Raw genomic sequence first — 27,302 nt, 5'->3', positions numbered from 1 at the left:
TGAGTAGCGAGTTCCAAGACTCACCAAGTCGTAGATAGCATCGGAGTCTGACTTATTAGCCAAACTATTATTCTCTTGCTGCAATATGACACCAATGGTAGCTGCAGAAAGGACAGGAGGTTGAGGTGCAGAATGCCTCATGGATGGATCTAGAGAAATGTTAGAAGAATGAGCCATTGAGAAAAGAATAGAAGGCTTAAAACGAGAATATTGAAGGAATGCAGATGAGTTATAGAAATAAGAAGAAAACTTGATGCGGATTGGATGAACTTCAGGACTGATTTTATAGAGATAGCATAAAGAATAAGACAAACTATTGTCTCTTCAAATCTTATTTAGTCAAAAGAAATACAAGATATGCTGGACACACATTGTCAAAAGTTTTCTTACTAAGCCAGCGAGATTAACAGTAGATTGTCCCTATTTTTCTAGTAAACGATAAATCTCTGCTGTTATCTGTCGATGTTGACCTTGTATCTGAATTCTTTCTCGTTCCAGCTCCTCTATTCGTGGTTGCAGATCATGAGCATACCAATCTGTAAATTTTTTCAACTCTTGGTTTTCTTGCTTTAGCCTTTTATTCTCACTATCCTTATTAGCAAGCTTCTGTCGTAACTCATATATTTACATGTTAAGATGATCAATCTCACTCACCCTCGCCATTAACCTCCGAGACATGATCGTAACAGAGGCAGCATATTCACTACTGAGCATTCTTGATTCTGCAATAATCTCAGAATCAGCCTTATTAGAAAAACGGTTCTCTGCTCCTATCATGGTATTGACGACCTCAGGAGAGAAGATTGATGATTGATGCGTCAAGGGTTCCTGATTCAAGTCTGGAACATTAGTGGAAGAGAATTGCTTAGCCATTCTATCGTTGTGGAAAAACAGAACTCAGGTCAAGAAGCGATGTATTTTTTTTTTTTTGGCATCTGATAGATGAAAATGATCATTTTTTTATAGAAACTTAGAGCCATCAATCCCGTTTGTCAACAACATCAGGTGATTGTTTAAATCTTCAGCCGCACTAAATTCATAGAGTTAGCCCTCGAGGCTTTGCAACACTTGTCGGGTCACGGACGGCTTCTTTTTTCAACTATCTACAGTGTCTATTAACGCACCGTTTTCTTCAGTCTACTTACTTGCTGCCGATCCTTTTTAATGATGCCAAAAAGGGGAGAAGTGTTAGACTAGAACATTAATATTGTTTGAATTGCTAAACTTGTTATATATGCTTGGAATTATATTTATACTTTTGCTTGAAAAACTAACGCACATTCTCAGGGGGAGCTTAAGTATCAATACAGATTTCAGATTCTATCAAGTATTTGTCATCATCAAAAAGGGGGAGATTGTTGAACCCAAGGTTTCAAGTTTTGTGTAATTCTATATTTACACATGGATTTTGATGATAACAAATGAATTTAAAGAATAAAGGAGTCTCAAGCTCAAGTTGTCTACACAATGAAGTCAAGCACATCAAGGAAATAAGCATGAGTAAGAAGGGAACAAATTCACATTAAAGTCATAGAGTAATATTGTAAATCTTTTAAATTCGAAATTAGGATTAAGGCTCAAAATTAATATTTTATCATAAAGCATTAAAATACATTTTCCACATATGCATGAATATTTTTGAAAATTAAATTTGAAAATATTAAAGATGATTGATTGTCATCTTTCACATGTGCATACCTTGATTAAAGGGTTGAACTTTGAAAATATTAAAGATGATTGATTGTCATCTTTCACATGTGCATGTTTTATTTGAATATTTTCAAAAGTGATTGATGCTTTTTTAGACTTATACAAAAGGTAGATGATTTTGTTTGAAATATTTGAAAAGTAAAGTGTGCTCCTTTTGTCATATGCAAAAAGTAAAAGATTAGGTTTGAATTTTTGAAAAAGGGAAGTGTGCTCCTTTTGTCATATGCCAAAAGTAAAAGATTAGGTTTGAAGTTTTTGAAAAATGAATGATGTTGTCTTTGACAATTGAAAAAGAAGAACCTTTTATTTGAATTTTTTGAAAAAGTGAATGATGTTGTCTTTGACATGTGAATTTTTTTAAATTTGAATATGAAGTCTCATATGCCTATAAATAGATCATTTGAGAGCTTCACATTCACAACATCCAGAGCATGCAACATTCATTCAAAGCTTTCATTCTCTCTTCTATAAGCATTGAGCATTAATCCTTATTCATTTTGAGAGATATAGTTTGTGCTGTATTGTTCTTATTTCACTCATTGGGAAGTGTTTTCTGATAACCTACCCACTATCAGCTTTTGTATCAGAAAAATGGTGTGTATAACCCTTGTGCGTGTAGAAAGTATTCTATACGGGGAATAGTTGAATCACCACTTGTAAGGTGATTGCAAGTGTAGAGGGTGTTCTACACGGATCCTTTGTAGCGGTGTTGTTCAAAGGTGTAATAGGTTTCTATCTCCACCTGAAGGAGGTTGAATAGTGAATTTGGGAATCCTCAAGGGGTAGCTTGAGGTGAGGACGTAGGCAGTGGGGCCGAACCTCGTTAACATACTGAGTTTGCTTCTCTCTTACCCTTACTCTTTATATTTATTGTTATTTCATATTTTGTTTATATTTTATATTATATATTTGATTTATAATTGTTATTTTTTTAATACAACTCAATTCACCCCCCCTCTTGTGTTAGTCATCTGGGCAACACCTATTGAACTTCTCTATTTCGTACTTCGTCGCCATTATTGAAGATGCCTCCTTTCCACAAACTGGATCTAACTATAGCACGAAAACCGCCTATAAACCTGATGCTCTGATACCACTGTTAGGAGGTTGTGGTACGGGGCATACAATTACAACTGAAGTAGAAATGAGAAAGAATAAAAGAAATAATAAGGAACTCCAATTGTAGAAGAATTTCACTTATAGCAAAAGGATTACAAGAATTTCTCTCCCGAATAAGGAGAGCACAATTGACAATACCCTCTCTTATAAAAGGAGAAAACTCACTCTTTCTTATAAAAGGAGAGACAATATATAGGAGAAATCTCACTATTTTTCTCTCTTTAACTCTCTCTCTTTCTCTAAATTTTTCTTTCAAAATGGGATAAGTTTCTTAAAGCAAAAACATGTATTTATAGGAGTTAAAGGAGGTGGATGATGGCGGAAGCAACTGGAAGATGGCGGAAACAAATGTGAACGCAAGCTTGATGTAGGTTATCAACTAGCCACCATTTTTAACCCATAAAGGTGGCGGTGGAAGATGGCGGAAGCAAGTGGAAGATGGCGGAAGCAAATGTGAATGCAAGCTTAACTAGCCACCATTTTTGACCCATAAAAGTCCATAAAAGTGGCTTTACCGCTACAGTATGTACACGTTAGACTGAATATTTTCAAAGATCGAAGTCTAATATTCACGACATTCTCTCAATGATTACTGTAACGTCGCCTACATGGATGAAGGCTTCAAAATCTGATGCGTGCATGCTTAATTTCTTTCATTTTTTAGTTTTTGTAAAAATTTCTTGTTTCTAATTTATAAAGCATCTGACTTGTTTTAAATATTTAAGAGGTTAAAAGCACTTAAATTTATACATATGTTTATAGAAGCAGTTCCTACTAATTATAAGTCGATTTGCTCATCTTTGAGAGTTGGAAAGAATATAATAATGAATTATTTACACCTTTGTTGTCACGCCAAAGTGCTAAAAGACATCCGGATCAGATGGGGATAGGATGAAGTAAGAGCAAGGTGTGTGGTTTGATGGTGTTAAACGTTAAAAAATATGGGAAAGATTGGCACAAATGTGTCAAACTATTAGCCACTTGAATTAAAGAAAGAAGAGATAAGGGATCTCCTTTGGGAAGATTTTTTTCTTTCCCTTTTTCTCTGTTTCTTTTGTTTATAATAAGATTAAATGCAATTTCTTTAGGGAAATACAATGACAGCACACAAGAAGGAAAAGTGTTGTCGCGTTCAATCCCCAGACAAAAGCGTTTGATCATTTTCCATTTCCTCTTGGAAAATTTGGAGTTTCTTTTTGATCCACTTCGTTCAGACATGTCAACTACTGTTTAGTAGTTCCATCATCCTCCGAATTGCTCCCTACTCGAAACTGTGTGGTCACCATTCCAGTCCCAGTAATATCCTCCATTTCCTCTGCAATATTTTGATGAACTTCTGCTACTTGGTCTTCACGACGATAGTATTGAATTAGCCCATTTTTGCATAATTCTTGGGCTTTTTCTTCTTCTTCCTTTTTTTTTTTATGGTCGCAGGGGAGGATAACTATTATTCTAACGGCCAATTCAAACAGTACCCAACCCTTTATTGGTTTTCATTCACACCCAATTTTCTGTTCATACGACCATGAAGTTATGCATTCAGTCACAACCATATATACATGTATATTGGGTAACTCCATTCAAGACAACCCATTTGTATATATATACATATATGAATCGAAGTTGGTAGAAACCATATATATATATATATATATATAATTGGAAGGCAATCCATTTAATCAACAAAACTGAAGAACTTCATGCATTGACTTGTTACTGTCACATAAATTTCCTCGTTTCTGTTCTCTAGATTTTTCTGGATTGCAGTATTTAACAAAATGGTTGGAAGAAACTAACAATAGCTCTAACATGAATAACTTCAAAACAAAAAGGAAGCAATGCTTGGCAACAGATATCATATCAGTGATATCACTTCTGAATCTCATTCTCGTGCCTCTTATGATCGATGCAGAGAGTGATGATGGGAAAGAGTAATCAATCACCGCAGCCGGCAGCACAAACTGTGCCATTGGTATCGGTGGGGGTTGCAGAGTCTTTTTCTTTGGATGCACCATCTGCGCAGGCAAAGATGATAGCTGTAATAAGAGAAATCATGACCAACGCACCCCAGAAGATCAAAACTGCACTGCTGCTGCTTAAGCTTTCATAGTTGCTGCTTCCATCCCCTCGTGCTGCTTCCTTCCATTCCCTCACCATCTACGTTCAATCTCTCTCACTAACTCTCTTTTGTCTGTTGAAATTGCTAGCAATTCTATGTACTCTCGGGTGGAGGACACTAATATAAACGAGGACAAGGCTATAATCCGTTGAATAGTACACTATATAAATTTATCAAACAGTTGGTCTTCTCGGGCAAGCTAGGAATCAAATTGCACCGCGTTTCAATTCTGTGGGCCGTTCAGAGACAAATGTACACGAGTACAGAAACATTGACTAGAAAAACCGTAGCGTGGGTGAGAAATGGTCCAGACTCCAGGCCCAGACCTTATCCCTTTCAAGCCACGGGAAAAGTGACATAAAAAGAAAGTAATGTAAATGTGAAAGAAAAGAGGGGCCTCTTTCCTCACAAAGGATCCGGAATCTTTGCAAATTTTCACCAATTAATCATATGTGGAGATGCACTATAATTTTTTCGATCTAAATACAGTTTATAAATAATATGAATTTTAAATGATATAGTAAGTTTGACATGTTATGTTTATAAATCGAATTAGTCTACGTATAGTTTATAAATGAAGACTGCCTTATACAAACCTATACAATTATGTTTAAAAAAATTTAAAAATTTAATAATATATTTTTTAAAATAATTTTTTTTTCCTTTTACTTATATTCATCAATGGGACTGCGCACACGCAGTCTCTCACTCAGGATTACAAATAAAATTTCTCTTATATATCTAATTTAATTGGTTTAATGAATTAAAATTAAAAATTAAAAACAAAATTAAATTGATGTTTATTACATTGACAATGCATCACTAGTTATATAAAATTAGTCAAATCTTTACAATAAAGTTTATAACAAGTTTGGCAGTTGACTAGTTGCCTCACATTTTGATTGACTTTTTTTTATCATTAACTTCCATATATGTTGGCATATCGACATATTGGTTTAGAGTAATGATATCTCTTTTAATCTGCTTTACTACCTAATAGTTTTTTTTTTTTTTTTTTTTCCTTCTTGGATAGTGGGTTACACTAATAAAAAATAATATTTTTAAACTCAAATAATAAAAAATTTCAATTTTTATAAAATTAAATTACATGATTACGTTAGTTGATTGAATTTATTTTCTTTTAGATTATACTAGAATGTTATATTCTAAAATTTTTAATTTAAATTCAAAGAGTAAAAAAAAAATATCTGAATGATAAAACAATAATAAAGAAAGTATAAAAACTCAATATGACATTCATAAATTCAACAAGCAAATCTTTGCGGGTTAATCATTCATCTTTTATCATCTCTTTTATGACCATCCTTTCATTATCTATAATTTGATTTAGAAGTATCACATCATAATTGGATTAAAATAAAACTATTAAAAAGATAATGAATATGGCAGGTTATTTTTGAAGAGGATGCAGAGTCTGTATTGGATGCTATTAATTCTAAGATTGTGGATATAAAGTTGTTCCTATCTGCTGCTCACACCTCATGGACTACTGCATTTACTTATCGTGAAATCAATGGGGTGGCTCATCCTCTTGCCAAACTGGGTATTAAGGCAGATAGAAACTGTATGGTTAGAGGAGGGGCCTAAGGAGATCTCATCCCTTATTGTGAAAGACAAGTCTTGTAATGTAATGGTTGAAGTTTTAATCAAGATGTTACTATTTTCTTTTTTCTTTATATATATATATATATATATATATATATATTTTTTTTTTTTAAAAAAAAAGAAAGATAATGAATAACATTATTTATATTAACATCTTGTTGGAAAATGAGATGAGTTGAGTTATTAGTAAATAGTAGTGAAATAGTTTATAAATAGAAGTGAAATAGTTTGAGTTAAGATATTTTGTTGAGTTTTGGAAAATGAGAGAAAAAAAATTGAATAAAAAATATATAAACTTAAAATATTGTTATAATATAATTTTATTAATAAATTTTTCATTTTGGATTATGAAAAAGTTAAATTATTTTTTGTGTTTTGTTTAGAAGTTTTGGAAAATTGTAATGAATAGGTAATAATTAGATAAAAAAAAAAAAGTTAAAGATTTGAAATTGAAAAATGTTTATGTTTGAGTGATGTTTGGGAAGAAAATTATGAAAAATTTTGAGATGAGATAAAATAAGATATATTCCCAACGAGGTCTAAGACTTTTGATTATGCCATTCAATTAATAGCCATGATATTACTATCATTGCGCAGATGGCAGATTCAGCCAATTTAACATGGCAAAACATTTGACAACCAGAGTCAAGTCGCATATAACATTGCAGATTGTTTTGCCAAAAAGGTGGTCGTAAAGTTTATGCAAAACCATTTTGATTTTCCTTATTATGGTTAGTGGCCGTTCAAGGACGGAGAAGGGGAAGGTCTTGCTTATATATACCCGTGTTGTGGAAGATTTTTCGAGTAATATTACATATAATCGTGGAGTATATAAGTACCGTATAATCGTTTTAAAAAAGAGTTAAGTTTACTGTTAAAAAATAAATTTTTTTATGTGGGTTCCGTATTTACTCATTTTTTTAGAGAGAGTGTATGACACTTACACATTTCACGATTTGTAAATATCATTTCTCTTATTTTTATGTGGCATAGGGATCATATTTCAATGTCTTAATCTTTGGGACATGTTATAGTTTATCAATTAATGAAATTTTTTCTTAATTTTCTGTCACTCATTCTGTTCTCTAATTTCCTACAAACAGTAGGACCAACAAATGCAAATCAAACAAACTAGAGTTTAATGTAAAGTTATGAAAAACATAATGAACTCCCTTAAATGCTAGAGCCAACACCATTTACATGAAAAAAAAAAAAAAAATTCTGTTTACAAACCGGTATGGATAACACAGCTAATAAAACGTTTACTTGACATAATTTGATTTAAAAGAGAAATTTTAAATTTTAAATATTATAAATTAAATCTTTCAATGTAAATAATATGGAGAGTGTGCTGTGCATACCGATTTGCAAATCGAAGAAGTTGCTAAGTATCATTGGTTTATCATTTATTTACGACAGTAAATGCAGGAGATAGTAAAACCATACAACTGTGATTTTCTGTTGACCTTGAATCACATGAATTTGTACACAAATATGATTTATTCACACTCATATTAAGACAACTTATTTTCATTCCCACAACTTCCATACTTATTGGTAAGAACCTTGGAATCAAACTTCCTGTACAAACTCTTCACGTCTTGTCTGCGTTTGGTAGCAAGATAATCCACCTCCCTTTCATATTTCTCGTACAAAAAAATATTTTAAAAAAATATATAAAAATCATTTTCTTAATTATTAGATAAAAAAATTAAATATATAAACCGTTAAAATAAAGGGATAAACTTAGACAATATATTAATATTTTTCATTCTTTTAAGTAGATGCATACAGTTTATTGAGTAGAAATATTTTAAATATAAATAAGTTTTATATAAATAAATTTATAAATTAACGTAAATTAATATAATACGTTATATTATAATGTAATATGTTATATGTAATACACTATATTCTTATATTCTCGCTTTCTATAATCGATATCACGATATCAAGATACAGTCAGTCCTGACAAGCAAACAACAGCACATACCTTTATGCTGTGACTTTTAATTGCAGTTTAATAGTTTGTTTATCAAACTATTCAAAACTACTTCAAGTGGTATTCTCCTTAATGTGAAATAGATAGGAGCCAATTTTGACTCTAGATGCTCCTTTTTATTTTTACTGATGTTGCATTTTGTTTATTTCGAAATGTTTTTTTGAAAGGAATGTTAGAGACTCACTCCACTGAAACTTGTATAATGTATGCTTTGGTTTTTATCAATCGGTTGACTTTAATAATGGAATTTTTTTTTGTTGGAATACCTATCAGCAACACGAATGGCCATACGTATCAGCAATTTGATGCAATAATTACAGACTTCAATATTGAAGGACAGTCTTTACCTAAAAATAGGACTAGACTGTAAACGAAAGCCGCAACGGTTGACTTTAAGAATGGAATTATAGGTTTTCTTTCCTTTTGAGTTTAGGCATCCCTCCATTGTGGGATGGAATTCGGATCTTTTAAATAACATTCTGCCTCTAGCCATCTGGGGGTATCGCGGGAAAGAACAAGCGAGGTTGTGTTAGCGGTTTTATGTCGGCTGGGTTTGATTTGGTTCTGATCGGGGCTCTGTTGAAGGTCTGGAGCCTTTTCTCTGTTGCTACTTTTTCTGCGTTGTTTGCTCTCTTCTGCTGCTGCTGCTGCTGCTGCTGCATGCTTCTCTGCTTTTTCGGGCAGAGGTTGAATCTGGTGCGCTGTTCCGTTTCGATGCGATTGAGGGAAAAAATGCTCGACTTCTGTGTTTGGTTTACTCCTGTTTGGTACTCTTTTGTCCACTTGGGTTGGATGGCAGTGGGATTCTGGGAAGAATATAGTAAGAATTTTCATAGATAAACTTTTACAAGATTTAATCTGGTTTTTGCAGTTGAAGATGGAGAAAATAATCGGGACGATGTGTGAGAGAGGGGGGGAATACAGAAGCAGTTGTCGACGAGGTAATTGCAGGTGTGGCCGTCGCAGTTGTAGGTGAACCTTTTGTTGGGCAGCTGGTCTGATGCGGTGCCTGATTTAGGGTTTTTTTTTTTCCTTCTGCAAAGTCCTATTCAGGGTTTTATTTATTTATTTATTTATTTATTATTTATCTTGGTTGGGCAGCGGGGCTATGTAAAGAGGAAAAGTGAGAGGATAGATAATACTAAGGCGGTGGATTGCCCTGAGTGGAACACACCGAGAAGACGAAAAAGTTAGTAGAAGACGCAGGAGATGAAAAGGTTAAAGCGGTCTTCCAGAAATTGAAGGCGGCGGTGGAACATGGAGGGATGAAACGGTGTTTTTGATATGCACGTAGGGGCAAAATGGAAAGCATGATGTCAGAACAAAAAACACCCTTTCATGATAAGATTGACGGCTTTTATATAATATAGAATGAATGATATATATGTATATATAATTGTCACCTAAACCAACTGCCAATTTTGTTTTCCCACATGATCAAAAGATATATATATTTTTTCCCACAAGCATTCCAATAGAAGGACCACTGGCTGAGGCTCGAACATGAACTCTGACAAAATGTTGAAGATTTTGATTTTAGTCTTTCTATTCTTCTTCCCATTTTGCAGTTCCACTGAAACCTTAACACAAAACCAATCCATCAAAGACGGCCAAACTTTGATATCCAAAGAAAAGAACTTCTCCATTGGCTTCTTCAGCCCAGCCAACTCCAGCTATCGTTATCTTGGTATTTGGTTCGCCAAAGTGACAGAACTGACTGTGGTTTGGGTTGCAAACAGGAACGATCCTTTCAATGATTCCTCCGGAGTTCTCTCGATCAAGCAGGATGGAAATCTTGTTCTTCATGACGGCTTTAACCGTTCTCTCTGGTCTACAAATGTTTCAGTTCAAGGGCAAGCCTCCACTGCAGCTCAGCTCCTGGATTCAGGAAACCTACGACTGGTCCAGGAAAACAACAAAACGGTGTTATGGCAAAGCTTTGACTATCCGACAGACACTTTGCTGCCCAACATGTCGATTGGTTTGAATCGGAGAACCGGGCTCGACAGATTCTTAACATCTTGGAAGTCCCGAGATGACCCCGGAACTGGGGACTGTATCTATAAGCTAAATCTTAATGAGGCGCCACAGTTCTTCTTTTACAAGGGTTCGATACCATATTGGCGGTCTGGACCGTGGCCATGGAGGTCCTCTGCAATAAAATCCAATTATAAGATCACTTACATCAACAATGGAGATGAGATAGCTTACCAATACTTCTTCGATGACCCCGCAATCATCACAAGAATAGTGGTAGACAACTCCGGATTGCTCCGGCAATTAGTATGGAATGATGGTGAACATCGATGGAAGGAGTTCTGGTCTGCACCCACATATCGGTGTGACAAGTATGGACAGTGTGGCGCATACAGTGTTTGTAACCCCGACGATGTTGATTTCGAATGTTCATGTCTCCCAGGGTATGAACCAAAGTCTCCGAGGCAATGGTATCTCAGAGAAGGTTCTGAGGGTTGTGTAAGAAAGAAGTCGGGTTTGTCGATGTGTGGGAATGGAGAAGGGTTTGTGAAGGTGGAGCGTGTGAAGGCACCGTTTTCGTCTGTCTCAGGTCAGATGTCTTTGAGTATTATGAGCTATGAAGGGTGCGAGCAAGCTTGCTTGAGGAATTGTTCTTGCACAGCTTTTACAAGCTTGAATGATGGGAAAGAAACTAATTGCTTGCAATGGTATGGAGAGTTGATGGATATTGAAGTGCGTGATGATGAGGGGTACCAAAGTCTAAATGTTCGTGTGGATGTGGCAGATTTAGGTATGCTTCTTTCTCTCGCAAGAGAAATGTTTTTTTTCATCCTTAATTTTGTTATAATTTAAGCAACTTTTTATCTAAGTGGTTGACCTATGAAACCATTTAAGATGTGTAATATTAACTAGTATGATTAAGGACGATAAAATCAAGATGGAAAAAAGCAGCATTACGTATCTTATTTCCTTCTTTTTCCTTTCAGCCAAGTATACAAGGAAGTCCGGAGGTTTTCTTGGGAATAAGGGGAGGCTGGCTTTAGTAGTAATGTCTATTGCTGTGCCATTGTTGCCAGTAATTTTACTAGCCCATTTATGGCTAAAGAAGAAGAAGAGGAAGAAAACGAGAGGTAAATAAAATCAGTTGCATGGTATTTGTTCACGTATATATGTGTGTGTTCCACTAAGTGGTAACAAAAGTTCTCATTTGTCAGGAGTCATTTAGGTTAGTTTTCCAGATGATGAAGGTCCTTAAATGCTCTATTAATTCCAATTTGTATTAAACAATTTCTCCAATTAGGTTTTAGGACAGTGAAGAGAAAATTGCACAATCAGTCAGTAAATTTTACTGATACCAAAGGCTCTTTGGAGGGAAATGAGCTCGAGGACAGTAATACCAAATTTGATCTACCCATTTTCGATCTAAGCTGCATAGTTGCTGCCACAGACAATTTCTCTCCAGCCAATAAACTTGGGCGAGGTGGCTTTGGCCCTGTTTTTAAGGTATATATGGTGACAACTCATGATTGCTATCTTGCAAGTTTTTTTGTATTTCAAGTTCCTTAATATTCTATAACAATGAGGGTGTGAAGGGTTTAAATGGAACTGAAGGAGCAGATTGACTAATCATGTTAGGGTCAATTACCCAATGGGCAACACATAGCTGTAAAAAGGCTATCCAAGAGTTCAGGACAAGGGATAGAAGAATTAAAAAATGAAGCTCAGTTGATTGCGAAACTTCAACACAGAAATCTTGTCAAAATGTTAGGCTGTTGCATTCAGGGGGAAGAAAAGATGCTGATTTACGAGTACATGTCCAACAAAAGCTTGAACAACTTTATTTTTGGTATGTCTTGTTTCTAAAAATTTATTCCCTTCATATACATATATATACTGTTGTCATATAACCACATACAAATCACTATTGAAATCACCATTTTGAGTGTTACTGCAACAAAATTGTGTTACAGATCCTACAAGAAGTTCATCCCTGAATTGGAGCAAACGCTTTGAAATAATCATTGGGATCGCTCGTGGGATTTTGTATCTTCATCACGACTCGAGGTTGAGAATTATCCACAGGGATCTTAAAACAAGCAATATTCTACTTGATGATGAGATGAACCCCAAAATTTCAGATTTCGGGGTGGCTCGCATACTCAAGGGGGACCAAATTCAAGACAGGACAAACAGAGTTGTCGGAACATAGTGAGTATCATATGCAAACTATTCCCACGCTTAAAACTACACTAATTTTTAAGCACTAAGAAAATCTTAAGGTTACCTTTTATACTGTTCAGATGCAATGACGTTAAGATTAACTTTGACACAATTCTTGTGCAGTGGTTATATGTCACCAGAGTATGCAGTATTTGGAAAATTTTCGACAAAATCAGATGTCTTTAGTTTTGGTGTAATATTATTGGAGATCGTAAGTGGCAAGAAGAATAATGGTTCTTATATGGAGCACCCTTCCCTAAGTTTGATAGGACATGTAAGTAACTAAAAATAACAATATTTACCCCTTATATCCTCGGATTTGGATCCCTTACCATTCTTATTCAAACTGAAAAGTCTTCAAGCATGGGAGAGATATACACGTAAAATAAGTCTTTCAACATATATTATTGTCCAAGTGAATTTTTTGGACAATATTATATACTCGATAAATGTTGTAGGGTCTACTTTGGATTTATCTCTCTCTCTCTCACTCTTGATCCTAGAGTTTATAGGGGATCTAAATCCTTTATAATACAACCTTTTATTCATAATGCTACGAACCACACAGGTCTGGGAACTATGGAGAGAAGATAGAGCCTTGGACATAGTTGATTCATCGATAAGTGAGTCATATGTTCCCCATGAAGTCTTGAGAAGCATTCAAATTGGGCTGTTATGTGTGCAAGAAGATGTTAGAGATCGACCAGATATGCTGGAAGTTCTGCTTATGTTGGGTACTGATGCAATCACCCTTCCTTCTCCCAAACAACCTGCTTTCATTTTCAGAACAACATCTGATGATTTAAAATCAGTTTCAAAAGGATCTTGTTCTGTAAATGAGGTGACATTAACCAAAGCTGAAGCTCGCTAATTAGTTAGGGGGCTGCATTCAAATTGTTTCATTAATTTTAGGACTAGTACTTGGCATTTTACTGTTTTTGGTGCTAATGAAAAGCTTCACTATATATATATATATATATTTTTTTTTTCTGTTTTCTTTTTCTCAGTTTGCTAATACTGCAGATATTGTTACTTGTATTCTGCTATGACTTAGTAGATGAGGTGTTAATATTTTATAGTTGGAAGAACCTTGACTTTGTTGTCCATTGAATGATTCAATCAAATCTTGAAACTCACCTGCTCCCCAGCAACCCTAAAGTATTTATTTTAAGCCAAGTTATTGACTTTTCAAGGCTGAACTTCAAAGGGGGAGCCGAGTTATGAGCAAGTGCCCCAAACTTGTCGCCTTAACATTACATCCCATAGCCATTGGCAAACAATCATCCCATGTACATGAACTTGACATTAGTTATTGTACATGTCTTCTTCCTTGAATAAAATTTTCTATAAGGTTGTCAAAGGCAGGAGTCATTATCACAAATGAAGCTCAAGTACGTGTAGTAATTGCCCACTATTATATATATATATGCATATTGATCAAATACATGCAAATTCCCGTCTTCTTTTGCACCTTTTTAATTGAAAGTCAATCAACAAACAAGGACGCTAGCTGTTGGATCTTAATATATATAGCGATTCTCTATATGTTGGTCAGAGTCTTGATCTCGAATCATTGCATTCTTTACTTTTTATTTATTTTTTTATTTTTACCCGAAAATTAGGACCATTGCATCCTTTGTTTTATAGACGTAATGATGGGAAATGGTGCCCGTTCACAATAGGCACAAACAACCCTGGGAGGTTCTTGGTGTGATCATCCATCATGATATTCTTCCCCCCTAGGGGCGCTAGAATTTCCGAGTATCAAATTTTGACATTCGTGTCTTTATTTTGTAAGCAGCTTGGAAATTTCGAGGCATGCATCCTAGGCACTTTTAGGAGTAGTTCATCCCCCATCTTTCTTGGTTTTGTCAAATTTGTAGAAACTTAGATGGTCTTTGTTAATGTGAAATGTTGAAATATTCCCCAGCCGGGCTTTGTTAGACGCAGTCGGTAAATGCAGTCGGTATGCAGTCAGCTATACGGAATAAATAAAAAAAAATTATAAAAATATTTTTTTTTCATGGTTGTACAGAATGAATAAAAAAAAGTTATAAAAATAATTTTTTTTTTTCATATAGGTCCCATATTAATTCATTTTTTTCAAAGCGACTGCACGCCGACTGCATTTACCGACTGCACAAATCATTTCTCTTCCCCAACCAGAGAAGCCCAAATATGGGATTTGAAGCTGCAGTCGTGGAAGTACTGTAGCTTATGGTTTTTTAGGGGGGAATAGAGAAGCTGGTATCCGTGTCTGTTTGGATAGTAAGCTGATGAGAGGAGATAATCCGTGAATAGTAGTGAAATGATTTGAACTGAAATATTTTATGGGGTTTTGAAAAAAGAAAAGAAAAAAAAGTTGAATAAAAATATTATAAAGTTAAAACATTGTTAGAATATAATTTTTTAATATAATTTTTATTTTTGGATATAAAAAAGTTGAATTTTTTTGTGATTTGTTTGGAAGTTTAGAAAAGTTGTAATGATTAGGTAATGATTAGATGAGAAAATTGAAAATTTGAAATTAAAAATATTTATGTTTATAATATTTGAATATTGAGATAAGATGCGAATGAAATAAGATCAGATGAGATATTTTTACCATTCAAACTAAGCCTTAAGTGTTTGTATCTGAATTTGGATAAAAATAAAGATGCTGCACAAAAGAAATCTAACAGGCAAATTAAGTTAAAGTATTACATTAATCTCAAAATCATAAACACATAGCTAATCAACCAATAAAGGAGATTATCCGAGAACGTTAATATCTTTGTTATGTCTCTATTTTATTAGAGATCATTTAAAAAAGAGTCATGCCACGCAATCTGTTTCTAATGGAATGAAAAATGGTCCAAATAGTCTGAATAGATCGATGTGAGTAATTAAGAGTTAGACATTCGAGCATGCACGATACGCTCACCTCTGACTCTATTAAAGTAGATGGAGGTCGATCGCCAAGATAAGGCGTAAGAAAGTATAATGGACTTGCCTTTGAATTTATATATGTTAGTAAAATTACACAATAATGTAATTAAAATTACAAAAAAGTTAAAATTGAAACGAAACTAGTTTGGACTGAGGTACGAAAATTTCGTTTTCTTTAAGGAGATTTAAGCTCTTTATAGTATACAAAGTCTCAAATTTACCGGTGCAACATAATTTCTCTTGACTTGACTTCTCTAAGATACAACAGTCTAACTGATTGTCATATAACCCGAACCAACTCTGCACAAGTGGTTGAGCCTAAAACTTCACTCAATAACACTTCTCTATTGTCTGAAAAATATCTAGAAAATATACACACAATTTTCCTCTCTCTTTTTCTCAAAATGAACATCACACTACTTACGTCCAACAGAGAAAAAACATCACTCTCTTAATTCGAAAATATACTCTGAACGCCAACCTCAATTTATTTGGTAACTGTGCAATGAATGAAACAACCAATAGAAGTGAAGTTTATGTTTTCCTCTGGAAAAGACGAAATAAGAAAAAACCGACTTTATAGGACCATTAACTAAGAGCCGGTAAGAAATTAACTGATAAAATTAAAGAGAAAAAACATTCAAACGTAAAGCAACGGTACAAACGGTAATGACCTCTTAAAAAAAACGTTGGTAATCATCATCTCTAAAAAAGAAATGTAATTAATAAATATTATTTATTAAAAAATACCAACAATATATATACATATATGTTACATTGGAAGTGTAACAGTCCGCTAGAAATTTAATTAAGGAATTTCTATTGACTTTAGAAACCTCGTGAAAACTCTGTAAGTTTACACGAATCGACTAATCGCATAAATTTTAGCCTGTCAACATAGTTAGTGTTATCACTCACTATGGTGCCAGAAATGCGATTTTAATTATTTGAGATAGTTAAAAGTGTCAGAATACATTATAGTCTACACCACTAGGCTTAATTGAATATTTAGAATTTTTCAGTACTAAGTTTATTACGTTTATTTTTGGAGTGAATAGTAACCTCGGTAAATGTACTGAGCGCAGTGTTTTCAAAATCATAGTGTGAAATGTCCAAATTAGGTTAGCGATATTTTATTTGGACACTTGGCAAGATCTTAACCACACATAATGAATAGTATTAGATACTTGGCACAAAGAGAAACCATTAGATGGAATTGTGAAGGAAATCAAGGTGTGAGATCATGACACCTAAGCAAAATACACATTTGGAAAATATCTTAAGAATAGAGATTTAAAATACACATAGAAAGATTTTAGCTACCTTACTCTTCCAAGTCTACTCCACATTTGGAAAATATATTGAGCTGATTTTTATAGATATTATTGGATAGAATATTTTGAGATAATATTTTATAGATATTTTGGGTAGGAGAAAACCACACTCAACTCTCAACTCCAGCCTTATCATCTCCCTTATCTCTTCCATAAGCATCTCCAGCCATCACCCACGAACTTATCTTCATTTACACGTTTCTTTAAAAGAATATCAAACATTCTCTCTCGGACAGCTTTTAGGAGTTCTTTTGCATGCCCATTTCGAAGCTGTTGTAAGTGTTTTATCATAAAGTCTCATTCATATAAGTTGTTCCTTTTTGAGTCTAGTTTACATGGATATCTTATTTGCCCCATTTGAAGATCATTTGGTCAGTCAAATATTGTGTAAACTATAGAAAGGTCATTCTGGGAGATAAACTGGAGAATATGTTATAGTTTGGAGTTTTTGACCAAGCTAATGGATAGATATTGGTCCGAAATTTTTATGGAGTATTGTTAACATGTATATATGACTATTGGTTGAGGATTTTTGCATGATTAAAGGTTTTGATGAAATATTTGCTTAGATTTAGAAACTTAGAAACTGGAAGAAGAAAAACAGTTTCTATTTTGAGAAAGTTTAACTCTTTGGTGGTCTAAACCTATTCTAATGACTTTGATAATTTTATTGGAGGATCCTAAGCATCTTATATACATGTTATATTATTATTTTGAAGATATTTGATGTTAGTTTCAAAGATATGAAATTTTATGCAAAGAGATATTCAGATAAGCCAAAGTGTGGATGTTCTTGGCTAAATTTATGTTTTGGTTAATTTTTAACCATGTGATCTTGAATTAGAAGCTTATATATGTTTTAGGACATCTTTTTAAACCATGTGATGGTTTGGTTTGAAGATCACATATTTATAAGTCATAGATCAAAAGGTTGATCAAAACAAGTTGGAAACAAAAATCAATAGAAATAGCATATGAGAATTTCGGCCCTATGGAGTTTTAATAGTTGTGATTAGTTTTAAATTTTTCTAAATTGATATTTGAGTTGAGGATAAAATTTACATGAGGCATGTAAATTTTGGTGACTTTTGGAGTTAGTATGCAAAATCCTTAAGTTATGGGTAAAACGGTCATTTTCTTACATGTAGAAAGTAAAATGGAAATTTTACTCTTTAAGTTAGTATTTTTCCATATTTCAAATTATTAGTGATTTAGTACTAACTTTTAGAATCACTAATTACAGTTCCTCGTGATCGCGCTTGAGGTTTTATAAGAAACGCGGAGATCGAGGTAAGTTAGCTTTTAACTTACTAGCAGTCTACTGTGTATGTGTGCTAAGTAAAAGAATTACAGTGTATGTATGTATGTTATCATATATGTCATGCCATGCCAAGTTATCATGTAATTGTCTATTATACAGAATTTATTCTGTCATCAATTTTTATCTGTTACACAATATATTCTGTCATGTATTACTATACATTACAAATATGTCATGCTAAATATGTTGTTTGTTATATGTTATGCCATGTTACGAAATGTTACTATCTCAAGTTGGTTATGTATTTCAAATTATGTTCAAGTCACGTTATGTTACGTCAGGGCTTCAGTCCTTTCATATTCCAGTCACGTTTCATCTTGAGTATATTCAGTTTATGTAGAATACATGGGGCCACAACAACTGTGGAGTATGTATTTAACTGCATAGTGATGTATAGAATACATGGGGCCACAACAACTGTGGAGTATGTATTTAACTACAATTGTGATACGTAAAATACATGGGGCCACAACAACTGTGGAGTATGTATTTTTCATGTTAAGTCAAGTTTGTGTAGAATACATGGGGCTACAACAATTGTGGAGTATGTATTTTTAAATGTTAAATCAAGTTGTGTAGAATACATGGGGCCACAACAACTGTGGAGTATGTATTTAACTACAAATGTGATGCGTAAAATACATGGGGCCACAACAACTGTGGAGTATGTATTTTTCATGTTAAGTCAAGTTTGTGTAGAATACATGGGGCCACAACAACTGTGGAGTATGTATTTTTAATGTTAAGTCAAGTTTGTGTAGAATACATGGGGCCACAACAACTGTGGAGTATGTATTTACACGTAAAATACATGGGGCCACAACAACTCTGGAGTATGTATTTTTCATGTTAATTCAAGTTTCAGAGCAAGTTCATGCTAAGTCAAGTTCACTTCATGATTCAATTTAAGCTATGTCAATTATGCTATGTTGTACACTAAGTTATGCTTTAAATTACTTATGAATTTGATTATGCATTTATGCTTTTACTGTCATCCATGCATCATTAGTCTGTATGGAAGTTTTTTGTTAACTTACTGAGATTTGTAATCAAATCTCACTGTGGTAGTCCCAACTACCATTCCCCCCGAATGGTAGATCTTGTTACAGGACCTGAAGGAGGATCAGGAGCTGACCAACTAGACACAGTCGACTGAACGACGGTACGTCATTAATGTTAATATAGTAGTTAAATTACTACTTGTACGATGGAGTTGCATCTCCAGTACTATTGGATCATAACTATTTTGGAATAGTGCTGTGATCTTAATTATTCAATGGATCTTTATGTATGAAGCATGTTTTAAGTATTGGGATATTTTCAGTTTGGTGCATAGTATTGCTAAAGAAAAAAATTATCCGCTGCGAATATTGCATAATGTTAGATGCATGTTAGGATTATTGCATCTTATATGTCATGAACGGGGGCAGGTAACCTTGTGTTGCATGTCTCGACGCTTCAAATGTCCGTCCAATCCCAAACGGAATTTGGGGGCGTCACAGGAAGTCTTTGCATTTATATACAGATGATCTAATTATACTACTTCAATGTTGAAAAGAATAACTATATATATATATATCTTCCATGGATGCATCTGAATTGTGCATGTATATACATGTTAGACTGAATATTTTCAAAGAAAAAAATCTGATTGTAAGTAATTTTGTGCACCAATATACTCAATTTAATATGATTGGTCAGAAAATCAAACTTTAATGAAAATAGTGTTAATTTAAATTTTGAATATGAAAGCAGTACTATTAGTACACAGATTGGTATGCAAATTCTCTTATCGTAATATTCATGAGGTTCTCTCAATGATTACTGTAATATTCATGACGTTCGCTTAATGATTATTGTAACGTCGCCTACAATGATGAAGGCTTCAAGATCTGATGCGTGCATGCTTATTTTCTTTCATTTTTTTAGTTTTTGTAAAAATTTCTTGTTTCTAATTTATAAAGCATCTGACTTATTTTAAATATTTAAGAGGTTAAAAAACACTTAATTTATACATATGTTTATAGAAGCACTTCCTAATAATTATAAGTCGATTTGCTTATCTTTGAGAGTTGGAAAGAATATAATAATGAATTATTTACACCTTTGTTGTCACGCCAAAGTGCTGAAAGACATCCGGATCAGATGGGGATAGAATAAAGTAAGAGCAAGGTGTGTGGTTTGATGTTGTTAAACGTTAAAAAAATATGGGAAAGATTGGCACAAATGTGTCAAACTATTAGCCACTTGAAGTAAAGAAAGAAGAGATAAGGGATCTCCTATGGGAAGATTTTTTCTTTCCCTTTTTCTCTGTTTCTTTTGTTTATAATGGATTAAATGCAATTTCTTTAGGGAAAGACAATGACAGCACACAAGAAGGAAAAGTGTTGTGGCGTTCAATCCCTAGACAAAAGCATTTGATCATTTTCCATTTCCTCTTGGAAAATTTGGGGTTTCTTTTTTATCCACTTCGTTCAGACATGTCAGCTACTGTTTAGTAGTTCCATCATCCTCCGAATTGCTCCCTGCTCGAAACTGTGTAGTCACCATTCCAGTCCAGGTAATATCCTCCATTTCCTCTGCAATATTTTGACGAACTTCTGCTACTTGGTCTTCACGACGATAGTATTGAATTAGCCCATTTTTGCATAATACTTGGGCTTTTTCTTCTTCTTTTTTTTTTTTTGGGGTCGCGGGGGAGGACAACTATTATTCTAACGGCCAAATTCAAACAGTACCCAACCCTTTATTGGTTTTCATTCACACCCAATAATGTGTTCATACGACCATGAAGTTATGCATTCAGTCACAACCATATACACACATATATTGGGTAACTCCATTCAAGACAACCCATTTGTGTGTATATATATATATCTATATGAATCGAAGTTGGTAGAAACCATATATATATATATATATATATATAATTGGAAGGCAATCCATTTCATCAACAAAACTGAAGAACTTCATGCATTGACTTATTACTGTCACATAAATTTCCTCGTTTTTGTTCTCTTGATTTTTCTGGATTGCAGTATTTAACAAAATGGTTGGAAGAAACTAGGGGTGTGCATCCGGACCGGATTTTTTTCCGGTCCGGTCCGGAAATCCGGATCCGGGTGAATCCGGGCGGTTATCCGCCCGGATTACACCCGGGCGGTTTTATAAAATCCGGATCCGGTTACGGATCCGGTTTTATAATCCGGTAATCCGTAACCGCCCGCTAGGTTTGTTATTTGCCGAAAACGATGCCGGTTGAATCTTTGATCTCTTTTCCTCTCAACTCTCGAACGGATTGCAAATTTCAAAGCCTCCCTCACTTCAGTCTTCTCTCAAGTCTCAACCCTAGCCGTGCCATCGCTCAACCCTAGCCGTGCCGTCTCTCAACTCTGTCGAAGCCTACGGTATGTTAATCTCTCTCTCTCTCTCTCTCTCGATTTGGTTGGTTTTTTTTTTCTGGGCTTGTATTGGATTTTCTCGATGGATCCAATTGAAGCTATAAATTATTTCATCATCTGTTGTTGCCCACTCTGGCTAGATCTAAGCTTTGGTGTTTGTATATCACTTTCCTCTCTCGTTGGCCGTTGCCCACTTTAGCTAGATCTGAGTTCGTATTTATATATTTGAGTTTCTGTATGTAGATCTATAAAAAGTAAAGGATTTCTGCAGTTGAGGCTACGAGCCTTTGTTAGGGATGTGAGTTTTTGCTCCATTAATCTCTCTAGATGTTGTTATTGTGTTTATTAAACTTTTTTTTTCTCTTCTTTTTGGTTTAGATCTGGGCTACGGGCCGATTGCGAATCTATCTGTCTCAGATAGATGTGGAGGTTTTCTTTTTCTTTATTTTAGCAATATTGTATCTGTTGTCTCAGATGGGTTATGGTTTTTGTTTGTTTTCCTGATCTGGGTTTGTGGTGTTTTTCTGTGGTGGTGAAGCTTTCTATGCATAACAAGATCGGAATAGAGGTTTGGTGTTTGTCACCATGGGTTCACCTGAGGAGGATCTTACGGCTCTCAATAATCTCGAATCGTATGTAAGCATGTTATTTTTTTAGTTTTAGTTTTTTTTTTCATATACCTCTAGGTCTTCGATTAGTTGGGTTGCTGAGATAAGAGTATTCCGGGAAAGAAAGCAATTAGAATAGTTAGTTTCAAATTCTTGCATCATTTGGACACCTAAGAAAAATTGGAAGACTAGTCTGTATCAAGTGTTTGTAACAATTTAACTCATTGATAATGGTGGCCGTCTGTTTTTGTTTGTGCCTTTTATGGTGGCTCATTCATGCCTGTATGTGTGTGTTTGTTTATAAAGTTCGTTTCTGCTGGTTTTTCCATATCAGGATCTTATTATTAGAAACATTGGATCGGATTCAAACTTTAGTTAACATTCTACCACTTTTTCTGTGACAATTTTGTTTCCTTTTCTTTGTCTTCTTGTTGAATTACTGGTTTTTCTTCTGTTTGCTAGGAGTTAAGAGGGCCGCACTATAAACTTGTGGCTTTCAAATCCAAGAAAGATGCTGATGAAGCTCTTCTTGCTTTCCAAGGGAAGGTAATTTGGCTGTGCTGAATCCTTTGCATTTATGAGTTCTGAATATGGTTGGGGGCATGTATATTATGCCCAGATTCCATTCTATCTGAATTTTTTAAAGCTATTCCTAGTTATCTGTCGCCCTTTTGGTTGTTCTGATAACATTTTTATCCTATCCTTCTAATTATTGGTAGGATTATCAGTTTGAAGATGATGGCCTGGAAGATATGTGGAAGGAGATGATGCTGTAGATCCTCCATCTGAAGAACAAGCAAGAGGAGGGGAAGATTGTGATCATTCTTTTGTCTTGAAGGATGATCTTTTTTTCTTTTTCTTTTTATCGGTTAATGTATTAGTTTAATTAGTTGTGATGTATTAGTATTTATTTTATTCTTTGTAAATTTATGTTTTGCATTGTGATGTAACAACAATATTATTTAGTTTGCATTTTTTTTTTCTTTTGTTCTTCAATTAATTTTTTTCAAAAATTCTTTTAAAGTGTTTTAATTATTTTTTTAAAAAAATGTGGGCAACTAAAATATGAGATCAGATTTTTTTTTTTTTTAAAAAAGTGCTATAATTTTTTTTTTAAGTTATAGAGATTTTTTTAGAATTTTTTTTTTTATCAAAACCCGGATTGAATCCGGGTATAACCCGGATATCCGGGATTAAAAACAAAAAAATCAAAAAAATCCGGATATCCGCCCAGATTAAGTCCGGGTTCAATCCGGGCGGATAACCGCCCAGATTTTGAACTCCGGATCCGGATCCGGTTATGGCCGGATACCCGGATCCGGATGCACACCCCTAGAAGAAACTAACAATAGCTCTAACATGAATAACTTCAAAACAAAAAGGAAGCAATGCTTGGCAACAGATATCATATCAGTGATACTTCTGAATCTCATTCTCGTGCCTCTTATGATCGATGCAGAGAGTGATGATGGGAAAGAGTAATCAACCACCGCAGCCTCCACCACAGCCGGCAGCACAAACTGTGCCATTGGTATCGGTGGGGGTTGCAGAGTCTTTTTCTTTGGATGCACCATCTGCGCAGGCAAAGATGATAGCTGTAATAAGAGAAATCATGACCAACGCACCCCAGAAGATCAAAACTGCACTGCTGCTGCTTAAGCTTTCATTGTTGCTGCTTCCATCCCCTCGTGCTGCTTCCTTCCATTCCCTCACCATCTACGTTCAATCTCTCTCACGAACTCTGTTTTGTCTGTTGAAATTGCTAGCAATTCTATGTACTCTCGGGTGAAGGACACTAATATAAACGAGGACAAGGCTATAATCCGTTGAATAGTACACTATATAAATTTATCAAACAGTTGGTCTTCTCGGGCAAGCTAGGAATCAAATTGCACCGCGTTTCAATTCTGTGGGCCGTTCAGAGACAAATGTACACGAGTACAGAAACATTGACTAGAAAAACCGTAGTGTGTCCAGACTCCAGGCCCAGACCTTATCCCTTTCAAGCCGCTTTGTTGACGGGAAAAGTGACATAAAAAGAAAGTAATGTAAACGGGAAAGAAAAGAGGGGCCTCTTTCCTCACAAAAGATCCGGAATCTTTGCAAATTTTCACCAATTAATCATATGTGGAGATGCACTATAATTTTTTCGATCTAAATACAGTTTATAAATAATATGAATTTTAAATGATATAGTAAGTTTGACATGTTATGTTTATAAATAGAGTTAATCTAAATATAAATGGAGACTGCTTATACAAATCTATATAATTATGTTTAAAAAAATTTTAAAATTTAATAGTATTTTTTTTTAAAATAATATTTTTTTCCTTTTACTTATATTCATCAATGGGACTGCGCACACGCAGTCTCTCACTCAAGATTATAAATAAAATTTCTCTTATATATCTAATCTAATTGGTTTAATGAATTAAAATTAAAAATTAAAAACAAATTAAATTGATGTTTATTACATTGACAATGCATCACTAGTTATATAAAATTAGTCAAATCTTTACAATAAAGTTTATAGCAAGTTTGGCAGTTGACTAGTTGCCTCAAATTTTGATTGACTTTTTTTTTATCATTAACTTCCATATATGTTGGCATATCGACATATTGGTTTAGAGTAATGATATCTCTTTTAATCTGCTTTACTACCTAATAGTTTTTTTTTTTTCTTCTTCTTGCATAGTGGGTTACACTAATAAAAAAATAATATTTTTAAACTCAAATAATAAAAAAATTTCAATTTTTATAAAATTAAATTACATGATTACACTAGTTGATTGAATTTATTTTCTTTTAAATTATACTAGAATGTCATATTCTGAAATTTTTAATTTAAATTCAAAGAGTAAAAAAAAATATCTGAATGATAAAACAATAATAAAGAAGGTATAAGAACTCAATATGACATACATAAATTCAACAAGCAAATCTTTGAGGGTTAATCATTCATCTTTTATCATCTCTTTTATGACCATCCTTTCATTATCTATAATTTGGCAGGTTATTCTTGAAGAGGATGCAAAGTCTGTATTGGATGCTATTAATTCTAAGATTGTGGATATAAAGTTCTTCCTATCTGCTCACACCTCATGGACCACTGCATTTACTTATCGTGAAAGCAATGGGGTGGCTCATCCTCTTGTCAAACTGGCTATTAAGGCAGATAGAAACTGTATGGTTAGAGGAGGGGCCTAAGGAGATCTCATCCCTTATTGTTAAAGACAAGTCTTGTAATTTCATGGTTGAAGTTTTAATCAAGATGTTACTAATTTTCTTAAAAAAATAAAAAAAAGGATAATGAATTTTATTATTTTATTATTATTATTATTATTATTATTATTATTATTATTATTAAAAACGAGGTTAAAGCCTCTTATTATAAATAGCCTCACTGAGGCGGATGAACAACCATTTTTCAAGAATGAATAAAGGAATCTCCAATTTATCCAAGCAAACTAAACTCCAAAGTTTGTTTTGCACATAATTTTCCTCCAGAAAATCTACAATCCGTCATTTCGCCCTTTCTTTAGCCAAAAAATCCGCAACTATATTAGCTTTTCTAAAATTGTGTCAAACCCAAGCCTGGAGCAAACTGACAAGCATCTTTACTTCCTTCCAGAAATCCCATAAATACCAATATTTGCAAATACCTGAAGTCAACCATCCAGCCACTATAGTAGAGTCGGACTTCATCGAAAAATCCTTCAACCCAAGCGAATGACACAGCCGTAACCCATCCAGTAAAGCACGACACTCCACAATTTTGTTTGTCGCTTGGCCATAAAAATGAACAAATCCGGTCAAGACTCTTTCCTGTGAATTCTGAATAACACCTCCACCACCCGACATCCCTGGATTACCACAAGACCCACCATGCACATTCAGCTTTAACATACTTATATCTGGTGCCGTCCATTTTATCAACCTCGGCACTTTCATACACACTGGCACAATTGGGCAATTTAAATCTTGCATCACTCGTAAATCTTGAGCTTCCATTTTTCTGAAATACCGTAATCTACTAGTAAATTCCATTAAAGATAATGAATAACATTACTTATATTAAGGCCTCGTTTGGAGAATGAGATGAGTTGAGTAATTAGTAAATAGTAGTGAAATAGTTTGTAAATAATAATGAAATGGTTTGTGAATAGAAGTGAAATGGTTTGAGTTAAGATAATTTATTAAGTTTTGGAAAATAAGAGAAAAAAAGTTGAATACAAAATCTTATAAAGTTAAAATATTGTTTGAATATACTTTTTGTTTTGAAATCTGAAAAAGTTAAATTATTTTTTGTGTTTTGTTTGAAAGTGTTGAACTCAAGATTTCAAGTTTTGTGTAATTATATATCTACACATGGATTTTGATGATAACAAATGAATTCAAAGAATAAAGGAGTCTCAAACTCAAGTTGTCTACACAATGGAGTCAAACACATCAAGAAAACAAGCATGAGCAAGAAGGGAACAAGTTCACATTAAAGTCATAGAGTAATGTTGTAAATCTCTTAAAAATTCAAAATTAGGATTAAGGCTCAAAATTAATATTTTATCATAAAGCATTAAAATACATTTTCCACATGTGCATGAATATTTTGAAAATTAAATTTGAAAATTTTGAAAGATGATTGATTGTCATCTTTCACATGTGCATACCTTGATTAAAGGGTTGAACTTTGAAAATATTAAAGATGATTGATTGTCATCTTTCACATGTACATGTTTTATTTGAATATTTTCAAAAGTGATTGATGCTTTTTTTGACTTATACAAAAGGTAGATGTTTTTGTTTGAAATATTTGAAAAGTAAAGTGTGCTCCTTTTGTCATATGCAAAAAGTAAAAGATTAGATTTGAATTTTTTGAAAAGTAAAGTGTACTCCTTTTGTCATATGCCAAAAGTAAAAGATTAGGTTTGAAGTTTTTT

At 33.9% G+C, this 27,302-nt stretch overlaps 2 protein-coding genes and 1 long non-coding RNA gene across 16 annotated transcripts; 2 read left to right on the top strand and 1 right to left on the bottom strand.

The window, feature by feature from the left end:
• Positions 1-8,910: 8,910 nt before the first annotated feature.
• Positions 8,911-13,909, top strand: LOC122311817 (G-type lectin S-receptor-like serine/threonine-protein kinase At1g11410). 5 transcript variants are annotated; one of them, XM_043126512.1, is made up of 9 exons: positions 8,911-9,272; positions 9,448-9,517; positions 9,678-11,343; positions 11,540-11,683; positions 11,854-12,056; positions 12,189-12,399; positions 12,524-12,761; positions 12,897-13,047; positions 13,342-13,909. In XM_043126512.1, exons 3-9 carry the CDS (start codon positions 10,080-10,082, stop codon positions 13,642-13,644), a joined length of 2,514 nt encoding a protein of 837 aa, XP_042982446.1. In that variant the 5' UTR covers positions 8,911-9,272; positions 9,448-9,517; positions 9,678-10,079; the 3' UTR covers positions 13,645-13,909. The 5 variants fall into 5 exon arrangements, with proteins under 5 accessions (XP_042982446.1, XP_042982447.1, XP_042982444.1 ...); XM_043126513.1 differs by having other exon boundaries at positions 9,448-9,527; XM_043126510.1 differs by having other exon boundaries at positions 8,911-9,343.
• Positions 13,910-19,836: 5,927 nt separating this feature from the next.
• LOC122311825 lies at positions 19,837-23,330 on the top strand. Of its 10 annotated transcripts, XR_006242878.1 has the most exons (6): positions 19,840-21,763; positions 22,001-22,055; positions 22,136-22,186; positions 22,296-22,393; positions 22,828-22,911; positions 23,085-23,330. It is a non-coding gene; the product is annotated as an uncharacterized LOC122311825 (long non-coding RNA). The 10 variants fall into 10 exon arrangements; XR_006242877.1 differs by having other exon boundaries at positions 19,837-21,763; positions 22,001-22,186; XR_006242874.1 differs by having other exon boundaries at positions 19,839-21,763; positions 22,136-22,393.
• A 248-nt stretch (positions 23,331-23,578) lies between these two features.
• On the bottom strand, positions 23,579-24,397 carry LOC122311824. The gene has a single exon (XM_043126540.1). The coding sequence runs from the start codon at positions 24,079-24,081 to the stop codon at positions 23,848-23,850; it is 234 nt and encodes a 77-aa protein (XP_042982474.1). The 5' UTR covers positions 24,082-24,397; the 3' UTR covers positions 23,579-23,847.
• Positions 24,398-27,302: the final 2,905 nt, after the last annotated feature.

Source organism: Carya illinoinensis, chromosome 5 (genome assembly GCF_018687715.1).
Source record: "Carya illinoinensis cultivar Pawnee chromosome 5, C.illinoinensisPawnee_v1, whole genome shotgun sequence".
NCBI lineage: Eukaryota > Viridiplantae > Streptophyta > Magnoliopsida > Fagales > Juglandaceae > Carya > Carya illinoinensis.
Note: the sequence above shows the minus strand (reverse complement) of the source record. Positions and strands in the feature narration are given on the sequence as shown.

Bases quoted from the DNA above. Each gene is read 5' to 3' on its own strand.
- LOC122311824 (XM_043126540.1), bottom strand. From the start codon at position 24,081: ATGGTGAGGGAATGGAAGGAAGCAGCACGAGGGGATGGAAGCAGCAAC.
- LOC122311817 (XM_043126512.1), top strand. From the start codon at position 10,080: ATGAACTCTGACAAAATGTTGAAGATTTTGATTTTAGTCTTTCTATTC. The intron at 11,684-11,853 runs GTAAATAAAATC...TTCTCCAATTAG, and splicing joins GAAGAGGAAGAAAACGAGAG to GTTTTAGGACAGTGAAGAGA. The intron at 13,048-13,341 runs GTAAGTAACTAA...CGAACCACACAG, and splicing joins CCCTAAGTTTGATAGGACAT to GTCTGGGAACTATGGAGAGA.